The 16,333-nt window shown below is 32.2% G+C and overlaps 1 protein-coding gene across 1 annotated transcript; it reads left to right on the forward strand.

Moving 5' to 3' along the window:
- Positions 1 to 10,041: 10,041 nt before the first annotated feature.
- Positions 10,042 to 11,450, forward strand: LOC146950162 (uncharacterized). Its single transcript, XM_085746110.1, has one exon. The coding sequence runs from the start codon at positions 10,485 to 10,487 to the stop codon at positions 11,412 to 11,414; it is 930 nt and encodes a 309-aa protein (XP_085602236.1). The 5' UTR covers positions 10,042 to 10,484; the 3' UTR covers positions 11,415 to 11,450.
- The last annotated feature ends 4,883 nt before the right edge of the window (positions 11,451 to 16,333 follow it).

The raw sequence follows: 16,333 nt of genomic DNA on the forward strand, positions 1-16,333 counted from the left end.
TTAATTAAAATTAACAAAGCATGCGGCGTTTTACTTATAAAGTGATCAAATAATGATTTGTTTGCAACATGCAAGTTAAAGAGAGAAATATGGCTGAAATTCAAAAAATCATTTATGTTTTGATTATCTTGCTTTTCCTAACTGTGGTCATAACCGGCGAAAGTAAGTCATTTTTCACAAACATTCATTTTTCTTCTTCTTTATCATATATAAAATATTGCATCTCCTTCTTGTAACATTCATTTCTTTTTATTTGATGATATGCAGTTTTTCGCCGCTGTAAAATCGACGAGCATTGTACAACTTATAAATGTCTTCTTCATAATGAAACGCCTTGGTGTTTTATGGAAGAATGTCATTGTCTTGAAGTGTAAAAACTAAGTTAAACATTATGAAATTTGATTTGTATGCGACGATGTTTCTACTGTTATGTAATTTTTGCACTTTTTTTTTATTTTTTAAAAGAATGTAATTATCGCACTTTGCATTATGATTTTGTGACTTTCAATTCCTTTTGGTAATCTCAAAAGCGTATTATTTTTTATTATTATATGAGTATTTTTACCTTTTTCACCAACTTCATTCAATAATTTTAATTATCTAATTTAATAAATAAAGACGAAATATGATTTTATAGAATCACAACGGTATATAAAGGGAATACATTTTTTTAAGGAATAAAGGGAATACATTTTTTTTAAGGAATAAAGGGAGTATATCTTTTTGGTTGCATTTCTTCTTTCTAATTTTACCTCTTAATTTTTTCTTTGACAAAACTCTTAATTAAAACTATTTTATCATTCTACCATTTTTATAAAATTGTTTAAATTATCAATTAAAAAATTAGATAAATTCATTAAAATATGAATAGTTAACAACAATAGGAAAAACAATCAACAACAATATTGAACATTATGAAAAGACTTTATTTTGATCTTACTGTCAAAAATATTTTTTTAAGAGGTATTGTCAAAGATATTTAATTATCTTTCTATGTAAAATTAAATGCAATAGAAAAAAAATGAACAACCATATCAGTGTCCTTGATGAATCATAATCTACTTTTTTTTTTGTACGACTGTTCTTTTAAATTTATATTTTAAAATCACTGAGTGATATAAACCGAATACATATTAGTATTTTTTTTTTTTTGTTACAAAATAAATATTAGTACGTGTCTTGTTTGAACACGAGGGGTTATACCTTCAAAAGGGTCAAGAGATAAACCCAAAAGGAAAAACAATTTCGCTCTAAAACGGCGTCGTTTCATATGATACTAGTAATAGTATCTTATTCTTTTTAGGTTATGACTGATTAGGTTTTTGCTTTATTTATCCTTTGAGGGTTAATGTGCAATTATATTTTAGGGTCAATTAATTTAAATAAATGACCCCTATAAAAATCCAAAATTTCGTTTTTAGTCTCTAAAAAACACACTTTTTAACCCCGTAACCAAAAATTTCATAGGGATTAAAAATGTTGATGTGAAATCTTGTAGGATTGAAAATGCTAACGAATTTTTATAGCAATGTTGACAGAAAGAAAATTGTACAGATTATGATTATGAAGGGACTCAAAATGAAATTGTGGATATTTATAGAGACCATTTAATTAATCCAATATTTTATATCTTACTATGATATATTGGTTTTGATTCGGACAATTTTCTTTTAGTGAAGTGCTTATATAATCTGGAGGCGCGATAAGATTGGAGAAATGTTGGTTTTGTTCTTCAACTGTATATCCTGGACATGAAATCCAATTTGTTCGTAACGATGCAAAGGTAAATTTTAATGCACTATTTCTATAGCGCTCATCATCATGATAAACACTTATGTATAAGCTCTTTCTATAGCGAAAGATGAAACTGAGTTAAATAGTTTTCGTATAAGCTATAAACTGTTTTCATTAGCTATCTTGGAGAGCTTATGAAATTGAGCCGAAAACAACTTATGAACAATGTGTTCGCTTGGGGGTTGGGGTGGGGGCTTCTGTCTCTCCCCTCCTGGGTAGCTTCAGGTTTTGTCCTTTGGCTTCGTGCCCCGGCAGCTTTGGTGGGCGCTCGGGTGATTTTTGGTGTAGCTTTTTCTTTCTTGTGCTTCCGCGTTTGTTTTGTTTTGTTTTTTTTTTTTTCAGATGGTTGTTTGGAGTGGCTCCTGGGGTTTGTCCTAGGGGTCTCTCTTTTTGGTGGTTTTCGGTAACTTCTTTTGATGGCTATTTTGGTGTATTTGTACAGTTCTTTATATATATATATATATATATATATATATATATATATATATATATTGCCATTAAAAAAAAACTTATGAACAATGTCGTAAGTTGTTTTCATAAGTTTTGTCGAACAGTCTCACAAAACTTATGCCCATAAGGCCCGTTTATTTGAGATGTTTTTTTTTTTTTTAGAAAAAATCTATTTTTTTTAACCAAAAAATCACTTTTATTATTTTAACAATGTTCTTATCAGATTTGTTTATTTTTTAAAAATCATTTGTTAAAAAAATCATTTTTAACCTTAAAATGAAAAGTTATTCCGAGTAGCTTTTCCACAATTTATTTTTTTCTTAAAACAAGGAATTTAAGTGTAAGAGCTTCAAATTTTTTAAAAAAAGATTTTGATGATAGTAAACAAACGAAAATTAGCTTCAACTTTTTTAAAAAATCTCTAAAAATGATCTCTATATATTTTTTAAAACAAAATAATTTTTTTTAAGCCAAAACAAACACACCCTATATAACTTACTGCTCGATGCGGGCGGTGTTATTATTGTTTGAGTCAATGTCTGGTTTGAAGGTCAATTTTCATAAAAGTATGTTGGTTGGGGTGAATATATCAGAGTCTTGGTTGGCAGAGGCAGCTTCTATTCTGAATTGCAGGGTTGGTCATGTTCCGTTTATGTACTTGGGCCTCTCTATTGGGGGCAATCCTAGTAGGCTGGCGTTTTGGGATCCTGTGATGCATAGCATAAAATCTAGATTGTCTGCGTGGAAAAGCCGGTTTTTGTCTTTTGGAGGTCGATTGACTCTGCTGAAATCTGTTCTGACCTCATTGCCTGTCTATGCTCTTTCTTTCTTCAAAGCTCCGTCAGGTATTATCTCTTCCATTGAATCTTTATTTATAAAATTTTTTTGGGGTGGGAGTGAGGATCACAGAAAAATACCTTGGGTTAGTTGGAACACTATTTGTCTTAGCAAGGAGAATGGAGGTTTGGGGGTTTTGAAGTTGAGGGAGTTTAATTTATCTTTATTAGGAAAGTGGTGTTGGAGGATGTTGGTTGACAGAGATGGGTTTTGGTATAGGGTGTTGGTTGCTAGGTATGGTGAGGAGGCTGGGCGGTTGGAGGTTGGGGGCCGGAGTTGTTCGCATTGGTGGAGGGAGGTGGCTAGGATTAGAGATGGGTTGGGAGAGGAGGGTGAGGGTTGGTTCTCAGAGAGGGTGTCGAGAAAGGTGGGAGATGGGGCAACCACTCTTTTTTGGCGTCACCGGTGGTTAGAGGATGTTCCCCTTTGTCAGCGCTTTGGCCGTTTGTTTGAGTTAGCGGAGGACAAGTCGATTTCAGTAGCATCGATGTTCTCTTTAGGTTGGGATGAGGGGGGTGAGGCGTGGAAGTGGAGGAGGAGGTTGTGGGCGTGGGAGGAGGAGTTGGTAGCGGAGTGTAGGCTGTTACTTGCTAATGTCACTTTGCAGATAAATGTTTCAGATACATGGCTTTGGCACCCGGATACTACAGGGGGCTATTCTGTTCGTTCAGGTTACCAGATCCTCTCTGCTCAGATTCCTTCGGTGTTAGATGATTCAGAGAAACTTATATGGCACTCTCAGGTCCCATCAAAGGTTTCTATCTTAGCTTGGCGGTTGCTTCGAGACAGGTTACCAACAAAATTCAATCTCATGAACCGTGGCATTACTCATGTGGATGACTCTCTTTGTGTGGCGGGCTGCGGTCAAATTGAAAGCGCGCAACACTTGTTTATTAATTGTAGTTTCTTTGGCTCTCTTTGGCAGCATGTCAGACTTTGGCTTGGGTTCTCAGGTGTTGATCACAACGTTCCAAGCACCCACTTCTTTCAGTTTACACATTACCTGGGTGGGAGGAGGAGTTGTAGATCATTTCTTCAGCTTTTGTGGCTTCTTTGTGTGTGGCTCATATGGAAAGAACGTAATAATATAATCTTTAATAATGTTCATTCTTCCATTATGGAGCTTACGGAAAAAGTTAAGTTCCACGCTTATTGGTGGTTAAAGGCGAATAATGCCTCTTTTGTGTACGGTTGCGAGCAGTGGCGGTCGAACCCTTTGTGTTGTTTGGGTATCGGCCATTGCTAGTTCTTGTAATTATTTGTCAGACATCTTGTTGTTTTTGAGCGTCTTTTTTTAGTACACCTTGTGCTTAAAAGGCGTCTCAGTTGTTATTAATATATTCCATTTTAGTTTCTTCAAAAAAAAAAACTTACTCCTCGATTTGGATTGGATGAGATGTAATGTTTTATCAAAGTGAGTTTGATTGTATTGCCTTATACTATCTTTGGATATTTTAAAATGAAAGGAATCGAATGAAATTGGAATTGAGTGAAGTGAAATGGAACAGAATAAACCGAAGCTTATATTATCTGTATGTTTGGACTTTGGATTGATATTGAGTTTGGTGAAATTACGATGACACATGGTTGTGTTGAAGTTTCAAAGTATAGCTTTTCTCAGAATTGCGCTGCCGCTGGCACACCGATTCCGCAAACTCACCGCCAAACCAAACACAAACTATTGTTTATTCTATTATATCATACTCTCTGGTCTTGATTATTTTATTTACATCTATATCTTTTACAACTTCAAGTAAATGGTTTGGTACGTCCATTTTTATTTTATTCCAAAATATGAGTAATTTATTGGCTATTCTGTTAAGAATAAACGTATCAGATTCAATTGTTCAGTAAATTAAACCTGCTTCATTCCGACATTGTGAGGTGTGTGTGATGTAATTTTTTTAAGTGTCATTTTCATCGATTGAATTTTTAATACAAGTTTTCGTCAACTTGCAAGAAATATAACTCTTCACCAAACTTCCAAGAAACAACCATATCTCAACATATATATTGAAGTGGTTTTTAAACGATTTTTTTTTTTTTAAAAAAAGGGTATATGTTTAATAGTATATTTTGCCTGTAAAAAAAAGTATATTTTGATAGTGCATTGCATTTTTTTATTTATCTTGAATTGGTAGACTAAAATTGCACATGCTTAAGGAGATCAAATGCTGTTTTAGTCTTGATTACAAATGATGCTAGTCAATATGTTTAATGAGAGAATCACAATAAGAATAATAACATGATCATAAATTTATATTCATTACTGGATAGAGTACAATTCATACCAGTAGTACTCCATAAGTTTTCTTTTTCTTTAAGTTACTCCTATCATAGGCACTCTTTTGCTACTACTGTACCAGTAACTACTATATAAGAACAGGACCTCAGCAATGGTGGCTTTTCATTAATCATAAGGCCAAATGCGGCATGACATCGGGAAATTAATTAATCCGCATTGAATACGAAAACTCATTGTACTCCATGAAGTCCACGTGATTTAACATTAATAATCAAAGATGATTTAGATTTAATACTTCGAATCCTGCTCTTTACCCAAACAGTTCTGCTCATTTCCAAAGTAAAAGTCCAAAATGCCCCTTCGCAACTTAAGTTGCGCAGCGCAACTTAACTTGAGCTCAGAATACACTAGCGCAACTTAAGTTGAGCTAGCGTATTTCTGTTCAGAATACACTAGCGCAACTTAAGTTGCGCAGCGTAACTTAACTTGAGCTAGTGTATTTCTGTTCAGAATACACTAGCGCAACTTAACTTGAGCTCAAAATACACTAGCGCGACTTAACTTGAGCTCAGAATGCACTAGCGCAACTTAACATGCGCTAGTGTATTTCTCATAATACACTAGCGCAACTTAAGTTGCGTAGGGGCATTTTGGTCTTTTACTTTGGGAATGAGCGAAATCATTTGGGTAAAGAGCAGGACTCTAATACTTCAACAACCACGTTGGTTAAAAACAAAATCCGAAACTGCATCTTATTTGGTCCATTAACGAAACTTCTTTTTGATGAATCATCATTTTAAGACAATTTGTTCTAGATAATCGGACTATACTAATTAAATTTAGGGTTTTGTTAAGGATTCTAAAATAAGAAATCATCAATAAGAAAGTCAAATATTTCAATTTTCGATACATTGATTATTACATATTTTCATAAAAAGTTACAGTTTAAAAGTCGTAAAAAGTATCTCGGAAGTACTCGTTAACATTTCTCTTAAGGTGTGTTTTGATGGAAGATTTAAGAGGGGAGGACTTACTTTTCTATATTTTAAGTTACAAACATTATAAAATGATTTTTAGAAAATTGAATTAACAATATAATACATGATCATATGATACTTCAAAAACACTTACTTCATTAAAAAAATTTTTTTTACATTGTTCGTCATTTAAAAAATAAAAGTGAACCCCCCTTATAAATCTTCAATCCAAATACACATTTAAATTTAAGGTAATGGTAACAAATGTTCTCCCAAACGCACGAGACTAGATCTTTCTCTAGTGATTGAAGAGTCTAGTGAAATTCTAACCATTGAAAAATAAATGTATTTGAAGAATTAAATGTTAAAATCAAGAGAGATAAGATGTTTGATGACTTTGACTTTTTTATCGGAGAAAACCGTAGAAGTTTTCACGGGAGACAATCTATTCTCTAAAGACACTTTGTTAGTGAATCTACAAGAGAAAGTTTAATATTGAAAATAGTAGTAGTAATATTTTTTTTTTTTACTTTTAAAAAATTTGACTACAATTTTTCAATAAATATTGCTTAGGTTCTTTAACATGTTCGGTAGTATCTAAACTAATTTGAACTAAAAAAAGTTTTATATTGAACCTAGCTACAAGCATTTACTGAAGGGAAGATTGTCGATTTTATACAAGTTTGAAAGAATTAATAAAAGAAAATTGCATCATTTCACTTCACAAAAATAAGTTTGTGAAGAATATATATACATGAGATTAGCAAGAACTCTTTTTTGAAGGAAGATTAGCAAGAACTTGAGAATAAGAATCTACACTAGTGTATAATTGTGTTTTAAAATTTAAGACGATCAATATAGTATATGCATTTTAATATTATTAATAAGGGTTAATAGGTCATTTACGGTTTTCCCCCTGTAATTTTTTTTTTGATTTACCTTCGGTAAAAAAATTTTGTTTTGATTTACCCCCTTATAGGTCAAACAAAAACGAAAATTTCTTTAAAAAAAATAAAATTGGTTTTTGTTTGGCCTATTAGGGGGTAAATAAAAAAAATTATTTTACAGGGTGAATAAAAAAAAAATTACAGGGAAAAAACTGAAAATGATCTATATTACATGATAAATACTTATTAACCCTATTAATAATTATCCTTCCTTCAAAAAAAATATTATTAATAATTATCAAGAGAGTAGTATCTACTATATGACTAAACTTTTCAGATTGAGACAACAGAAATGTCACGTCGAAAAACAATGAGGCACCATGTCATTCGTTTTGTGGATATTCATTCACTCAAGAGAAAGAGTTGACCATGAAAGATTACATCATCAATTTGCAACTTCTTAACATGTAGATGCAATTTTCTTTTCATTAGATATAATCATACTCGAAATTGTGGATATTCATTCACTCAAGAGAAAGAGTTGACCATGAAAGATTACATCATCAATTTGCAACTTCTTAACATGTAGATGCAATTTTCTTTTCATTAGATATAATCATACTCGAAATATATCAAACATTAAATATAATTATCTTTTTCGGTTAGAATTTAAACGTTGGTCAGTGGTCACCGTTCTCTTAAACTCAACCCCTTAATTATGCAATGCGAAATTTGATAGTTGCTTTTGGAACAAGTTTAACACTTTTTAAATTGAAGTTTTAATTCCCGGCCAATTCCCAAGTGGACCTTTATATATAGGGAGTAGAAAAAGTATTGTTTTTAAAAATACCAATTCTAATCATGCCGGCTTCATAACATTCCTGCTAATAGACATGCTGTGTTAAGTGTTATAAAAGAAATTAAGGTAGACACGATACAATGAAAACACTAATAATAGGTGGTATTATATGTTTCATGCTATACATGTACTCCATGTTTAAGATATAATATTGTTACGCCTTTAAAAAAAAATAAAAATTATATTTTCACATTGAAAAATTCTTTGGTGCTATAAGAAAAGATGCGTACACTACCAAAAAAAAAAAAAGAAAGAAAATGCGTACCCATATCCACAAGACGTAATTCATACAAAACTTACTTAAAAATGAATTTAAAATATAAATGTAGTGCAGATTCAAATAATTGGATGTTTTTTTTTTTTTTGAATAAAAGCCTGATATCAAATTAGTAGTGTATGAGATGACTGGAAAATAAAAATAAAAATCATACTTGTTATCGATGAAAACATGGACGATTTAACAAATTATATGCTTAAGTCGGGTTGATATGTCATTCGAATATGTATACCAAGACTTCTTAAGTAGGCTTAAAGTTAGCCGACCTAAGAAGGTTTTGTTAAGGTGACTCAAAATCTGATTTAACAAGTCAAAATTTGTTACTTTGCCTTGTTAAATGAGCTTGGATCTCATTCAAAAGTTAGCTCGAAGGTTGAAGGTACTCATTACTCAAACATATTTTACACACTTAACGGTCTAGGAACCTGAACAATGTGGAACTAGAAGCAAACTACAAACAACTTCAAAATTAACTTGAATACCCACCCTCATGCCTAGCGTGGGCCTGAGTCCAATTCTCATATTGCAATCCTTAACTCGACTCTGATACCATGTAAAATGGACTTAGATCTCATCCCAAAAGTTAACTCATATGAGTGTATTCAACTATATTTGCGCACAACCAACTTAAAAGGTCTTTTTACATGTGTTAACGCAAGGCACCCCTGGTTAACAAGTGCACGTATGTAATAGTTACAAATGTACTAAAAGAAGTTCAAATGGAACTATGCAAATTATCTGTTGGATTCTATATAACTTCTGAATTGTCACGATCACGTTTAGATCTTCATTCAAGTAACTCCAAATTTGCATCAAAAGAAAAAGAAGACGACAATGATGGGATCCAATTTGTCTTCGAAGCTAGCCATTATAATTTTACTAGGAAGGAGGGAAAAAGAAACAATAACTATAGAACCCCAACATAGCCATCACTCATCACATGTTTTTTTTCTCTCCGTCAAATAGCTTAGTGATTAGAATTTCACCGTTAAGATGAATAAGTGGAGAATCTAAGGTTTGAACCCGTCCATCATATTTCAATGTATTGTCTTTACAAATTGAACTACGCTCGCAGAGACCGTACATGAGACATTATAAAAAATTAATCAAGTTCATAAATATGTCTCTCTCTATATGTTATCAATACATCCAAGGGTTGACGTAGATAGTCAGTAGTAGCACGGGCTCCCGGCCAGAACAATTTCTTCCTCCTTATTTATGATTTTTCATAATCACCAAACCAAGGTACAAAATTAAAGCTACATGTTTATTTGGTGATGAAATTAAAGCAACATATGATCATGTCACAAACAGTACCTAAAAGATACATATAGGGCAGTAGTAGGACCATCTTTTTCCGGTAATAAAGCCATTTTTTCTTCCTTTCTTTTTCTATTTTTAAATCATAGTATTATTAAGAGAAATGATATTTGAACAACCATTTTTTACAACTTTTGTAACAACTTTCTTTCTCATACTCACATTATCTTTTTACTTTATCTCTCTATTGTTTTGGTTTTTGTGTCACTACCTCATTTCCTTTGTAAAATTTTGGTTGTCACAAAAGTTGTCACATATATAGATGTTCAAATAACACAACTCTATTATTAACTGGCATAGCAGATTAAAAAACACACTACCTAGTTTCTGCCTAAATATCAATAGTACTTTCTCATATGATATGATACACATTAAAGTTGACATTATTATAACTATATTATAAGGCAAGAAGAATCATCAAATATTTAAAAACTATAAGGTAAGAAAGAGATAGGAGAGTGTCAAGTTAAATAGAAATGATATTGTAATAGTCTTGTCAGAAAACAAGGTTCTCTTCCCTCCCTCCTCTCATTGATTTTGCTTCTCTTCCTCTGCCTTCTTTTTCACAAAGCCAAATACTTGAAATGAAATCATCCTGAAGGTTTCCTAACTATTCCACGACTGCGATTTGAACTGCGACATCGAAGTTTTTTTATATCTCTAATGTTTCTATCACGACTACTTGATCACAATTGAGGCCAATTAAACCATATTACGCGCACGATTCTAAGCTTCTAAGCATTATTGATAATCGCGACGCAACCACAGTTTAAAACCCTGCATACCATTTTCATCTCCTACATATTTATAGTTCTTGTGAGAATTTTTTAACTGCAAAATGAATGTATCAAACATTATTTCTTGTTTCAGTGAAAATGCAGTGAATATATCACATTCCTCATCATGTTCTAGCTATTCAAACAAATCTTGTATATCTCAAAATCTCACACCTTCAACACAAAATTCAGTTACATCAATCTACAAAACAATCCTCTTCAACAAAAAGCAGATTTTGATCACAGTCACTTGGTGTAAAAGCTACTCAAATCAAGGACTCACAATAATCTTCAATGAAGAAGATCCACTAGCTGCAAGAACATTCAGACTCAACACAAATTCAAGACTTTTCAGAAAGAAAAAAGGAAGCAAATTGATTGAAGTTGAGCATTTTCATGATTCAAAGATTGAAGTCTTTTGGGATCTTTCAAATGCAAGATATGAAACTGGTCCTGAACCTGTTGATGGATTTTATGTTACAATTTTAGTTGATTCAGAAATTGGTCTTATTTTAGGTGACATAATTGAAGAAAATTTACCAAAGAAGGTGAAAAAAAGGACCCTTGTGGCTAAAGTTTCACTTTTTTCAAGAAGTGAATATTTTTCAGGTAACACACTTTATTACACAACTAAGGCTAAGTTTTGTGAGAGTGGAATTATGCATGATATTTTGATTAGATTCAGTGGTGAAAATGAAGGGTTTAAATCACCTGTTCTGAATGTTTGTATTGATAAGAAGATTGTAATTTCTGTGAAGAGGTTGAAATGGAATTTTAGAGGTAATCAAACAATTTTTGTTGATGGGTTGTTGGTGGATTTGCTCTGGGATGTTCATAGTTGGTTTTTTAAACCTGTTTCTGGGTTTGCAGTGTTTATGTTTAGGACTAGGAGTGGTTTAGATAGTAGATTGTGGTTAGAGGAGAATTTGGTAGTGAAGGATAAAGATAGGGTTGAATTTTCTTTGTTGATCTATGCTTGTAAAACTACATAAGGAATTTCATTGTTTATCTTGGTTTTTTTTACCTTACTTTTGTCTCTTCATTATTGTTTTGGGCCTTTGAATCTCTTTTCTTTGTTTAAGTGACCGTAATTAGAATATTTGACTTCGATTAAACGCCTTAAGGCATCTCTCAGCTTAGGTTACTCGTGTCTACTATGAGTTTAATCGTTGAGTTGACAATAGGACAACCTGTGTTTTTGCACGGAGTTGTGATGTGACGACTTCAAAATTAAACTCATGTTTTTATCAACTCTCCTAACATCATCTTACTACCAATCTAAACATGCACTAAAATTCCTATTCAATCATTGAAAACAGAAAGTAAATTATTAGGGTGGAAGAGTATTCAATAATTAATTACAAAATTGTTGGCTATACTAACTATGCTTGTGTCATTTGTTTCTGTGTTTTGCTTTGATCCTGAATTTTTACCAAACAGTTTGTCATATGAAGGAAAAAAGTGTAAAAGTTTTATTTATTTAGTTATTAGATTTATTTCTCATGAGAAAGTTTTGGATTAAGACGTGAATATCAGTGAAGATTTGGTAAAAGGGAAAGAAAGATTGTGGTTGGAGTAGTTGAATTGCTTTTGGCCTTTACAGAAGAATAAAGTTGAGAATCTTACTAATGAGCAAATATCTTGACCACATTATTCTTCGTTGTTCTTTTCAATTTTGTTTGTTGCTGTTAATGTAAAGTTGCTAAAAATAACTGTATACGAGATAAGAATCCACTAAACAATTATTGGTGGTTGGTACTCCAAAACAGTGTAGTGGCTTTCCAGCTAAATTATACATTTTCACCATTATTTTATATCTTTTTTCACCAAGAAAGATGAGTGATCAAAAGTATTAAGATTAATCAGTCAAAAATATATTCAAATAAAATCTCTAAGATTGCTCAAAAACTGAACTAAATAAATACTTAAAAGTTAAAACCTATAAAACTTGCATAAGATGAAGAGTGATCAAGATTGTTCTTAGAAGCATGGTTTTGGACTTGTCACTAAGGGCATAATGTCCTGCCGCCCTGCTGAGAATCCAAATGAAGCAACAATTGGGATAGATCCAACTATATGTGCCTCGTAGTTATCAAGAGATCCATACCTGAAGTGATTAGGGGTTCGATTACCTGAGAGCGAAAGTTTCAAAAAGTTCTTTTAAACCACATAGTAATTCTTTTCCAAGAATGATAAGGTTGAAACAAATAGTGTTTTATTTAAGCTCATTTCAATGAATTATAACAGTAAACGAAACATAAGGGAGTACTCATAGAAATGTCTAATGTCGCATCAAAACTCAAGGCCAGAGCTTCCCGAAGAATTGATTGTGCACTTGGCTTTGATTTCTCTCTTGACACATTTTGTACAATTCAAAGTGAACTACACTACTTAGCCGGAATAGAGTTCTCTCAATGATGAACTTATATCTCACTATGTGCAAGAGGAAGAGAGGCCACAAAGGATAAGATTGAAGTGTTCACATAACAATTAGCTCTCAAAATAAAAGCAACTAGATTGCGGAAAACTCTTGTCAAAACAAGAAAGTAAATGAACAACGGATGGAATCCACATTTTTTCTGCAAGAAAACAAGATATGTGAAGAAAGATTCAACATGTGTCACGTTTTTTTGCCGTGAATTCTTTTAGTTGTTCCTTTACCTTCTTGTTTTGAGAAGTTTCTCATATATATATATATATATATGTTGGATCTTGTGTTGGGGGTCTGCTGCAATAACTTGACCAAGAAGATGATGAAGATGACTATGATGAAGTGTGCACATAAATTCCAAAGATTGTTGTATATCTTGATTGTTGAGAAGGGACTGCTGCACTTGAAACCTGAAAAGTTTAATAGTTATGCATGTAAACTCAAAGCGTATGGGGTTGCCATACTAACCTTTAGGTTCGATTCGCCCCCACCAATAACTGTATATTGGATGCAATAAGGAATGACCGGCGAATCCCCTTCAGGATACTATGAGTTCCTTGACGTGTATTGCACAACCACACCAAGCGTATCTCCTAACAGTATTTTACAGATTTATGGTTCCAGCAATTCACTCATGCATTAGAGAATTGATGGATGATTTAGAGTAAGAGAATGATGGAGAATTATGTTGTTGTCCTTTTTTGTGTGTTGTTGTTCTGTGTTCTTTGTGTATCCAACTAATGCCCAAATGCCAAGCATTTATAGTGCATTATATGACTCTTCACATGAGAGAAAACACCCCTTTGATTTGAAACAATGTTATGGTTCATTAAACATCCCTTTGTCAAAGGTTATAATCATATACACTTGAATCAATGCAAAGGTTCATTAAGCACCCTTTTGCCAAAGGTTATAATCATATACATTTGAATCAATGCAAATGTTCATTAAGCATCTCTTTGCGAAAAGTTCCAATGTATATGAATGATTCTCATGAAGAGTTACAACTTTTGATTTAAAGTGATTCCATTATTTTGGAAATCACCAACAATCCCCCACCATTTTCAAAATACTAAATCACATAAATCCGGAAATTCCATGCCTTCAGATAATGGTATCTCGCGATTTGAACCATTACTTAGTAAGTTAAGTTTTCGCTCATTCCCAAATAGTATGGTAGGCAAGCTTTGAACCAACTATTCATTAGAACAAGTGTGCATAACTTACACATAGAATCTCGGTACCATTGATAAAGAGACTTGTAAGATGACACATTAAGAAGGCCTTGTGTCATATATCCCTTTTCATGAGAATTTAAGAGTCAAACCCTTGAACTCCGTGAAGCGGCCAAACTTCATTCTCACATAGGTAGACTATATCGGAAATGCCCCATAAGTATGCATTCCAACAAATATATGCTATATGTCCATTAAGAGGAAAACCTCATCCTACCCTTTTTCTTCTTATGGTCCAAGTACTTTTGCCCCTTGGGATGTTATCTATTGTCAAGTACTTCAATTACTCTAATAGTGTACTTTCACCATTGAACCCAAGACTTGATGCTACTCAAGTGTGGGTTGAGTTTCCACCATTGGTAATCAATTAGATTTGGGTTTGTACCACATCCCTAATAATGTCTTCAATGTATTCAACATCATTTCCAAAGACATCATTCCTTGTCAATCATTTCGTCAAATATTTGCAAGATTTTCTTTTAACTTTTATAAACTTTGAATATTCAATTCTTCACATAGATTTTGTATTCTCATAGCTATGTCTATGAATCAACTTATATACTCTTGATAGTATTCACCAACTATCATCAAACCATGACACACTTTTGTCAATTGAGTATATTGTAATAATGCACAAACTTTTATGTCATTACACCTTTGCTATAACAATATTTAACATGCATTTCAATTTGAACTTCAACTTTTCTTTTATATCTAGCCAAGATATATCATACATTGAATGCATTAAACATACATAGCAAAATAAAAATTGATCATAAAAGAATGTCATAACCAAACTTCATAAGATGGGATTAAACATGTAAGTCATATACTCCACATAAAATTAAATATAACACAATCATTTTGATTTTAGTTATCATATAACTAATACATATATCATAAATTCATTGTGTTAAATTCAAGTTTATGTTTAAATATGTTCAATACTAAATTTCAATAAACAATGACATAAAAGAATAAACAATGAACCAAAATCATTAATATTTTCTATGACTTTCTTCCATGAACATATATCAACTTACAATAATTCAAAACATACCCAAATTATTTTAATATCATGATAAACAAGAAATTAACCATTACTTTTCATATTATCATGTACATATAATATCAACACAATATTAATGATAATAATTTCTTACACAAAGTAAATAATATCATTAAAAGCAACCACTTGATATTTTGACAATTTATCTACACTTCTTTCATAAATAAAATAGTGTTTAAACATTCTTAACATATTACTATACTCATCAAAATTCATATACTTGAACAATTTCTAATTCATGTATATATATGTCACCACATGTTAAATCTAACATATTCATATTTACTTAGATACTATACACATGCATTTAGAACACCAAATATTTCATAATAGGTAATCACTTATATGCACATTATCTCATGTTCAAATTAACATCAAACAGATTTCAAATGATAAATTTCATACATATCAAAATTTATCATGCATATATTGTCTACAACCACATGTAAATTTAACATAAACACATCACATATGAAATATTTATCCATAAATTTCCATAACATATGTTCATAAAAGGAATTTGTTTACCGTTCACCGTAGTCATGGATGAAAATGTAAACTTTCATCTCTCTCAAAATTGTAGCCATTAATCACAAGTAAATCATAAATCGAACCTAAAGATTGTTGGAACTTGTGTTGGGGGTCTGCTGCAATAACTTGACCAAGAAGATGATGAAGATGACTATGATGAAGTGTGCACATAAATTCCAAAGATTGTTGTATATCTTGATTGTTGAGAAGGGACTGCTGCACTTGAAACCTGAAAAGTTTAATAGTTATGCATGTAAACTCAAAGCGTATGGGGTTGCCATACTAACCTTTAGGTTCGATTCGCCCCCACCAATAACTGTATATTGGATGCAATAAGGAATGACCGGCGAATCCCCTTCAGGATACTATGAGTTCCTTGACGTGTATTGCACAACCACACCAAGCGTATCTCCTAACAGTATTTTACAGATTTATGGTTCCAGCAATTCACTCATGCATTAGAGAATTGATGGATGATTTAGAGTAAGAGAATGATGGAGAATTATGTTGTTGTCCTTTTTTGTGTGTTGTTGTTCTGTGTTCTTTGTGTATCCAACTAATGCCCAAATGCCAAGCATTTATAGTGCATTATATGACTCTTCACATGAGAGAAAACACCCCTTTGATTTGAAACAATGTTATGGT

This window comes from Medicago sativa, chromosome 2, assembly GCF_051527215.1.
Source record: "Medicago sativa cultivar Bolivia chromosome 2, Bolivia_mono, whole genome shotgun sequence".
NCBI lineage: Eukaryota > Viridiplantae > Streptophyta > Magnoliopsida > Fabales > Fabaceae > Medicago > Medicago sativa.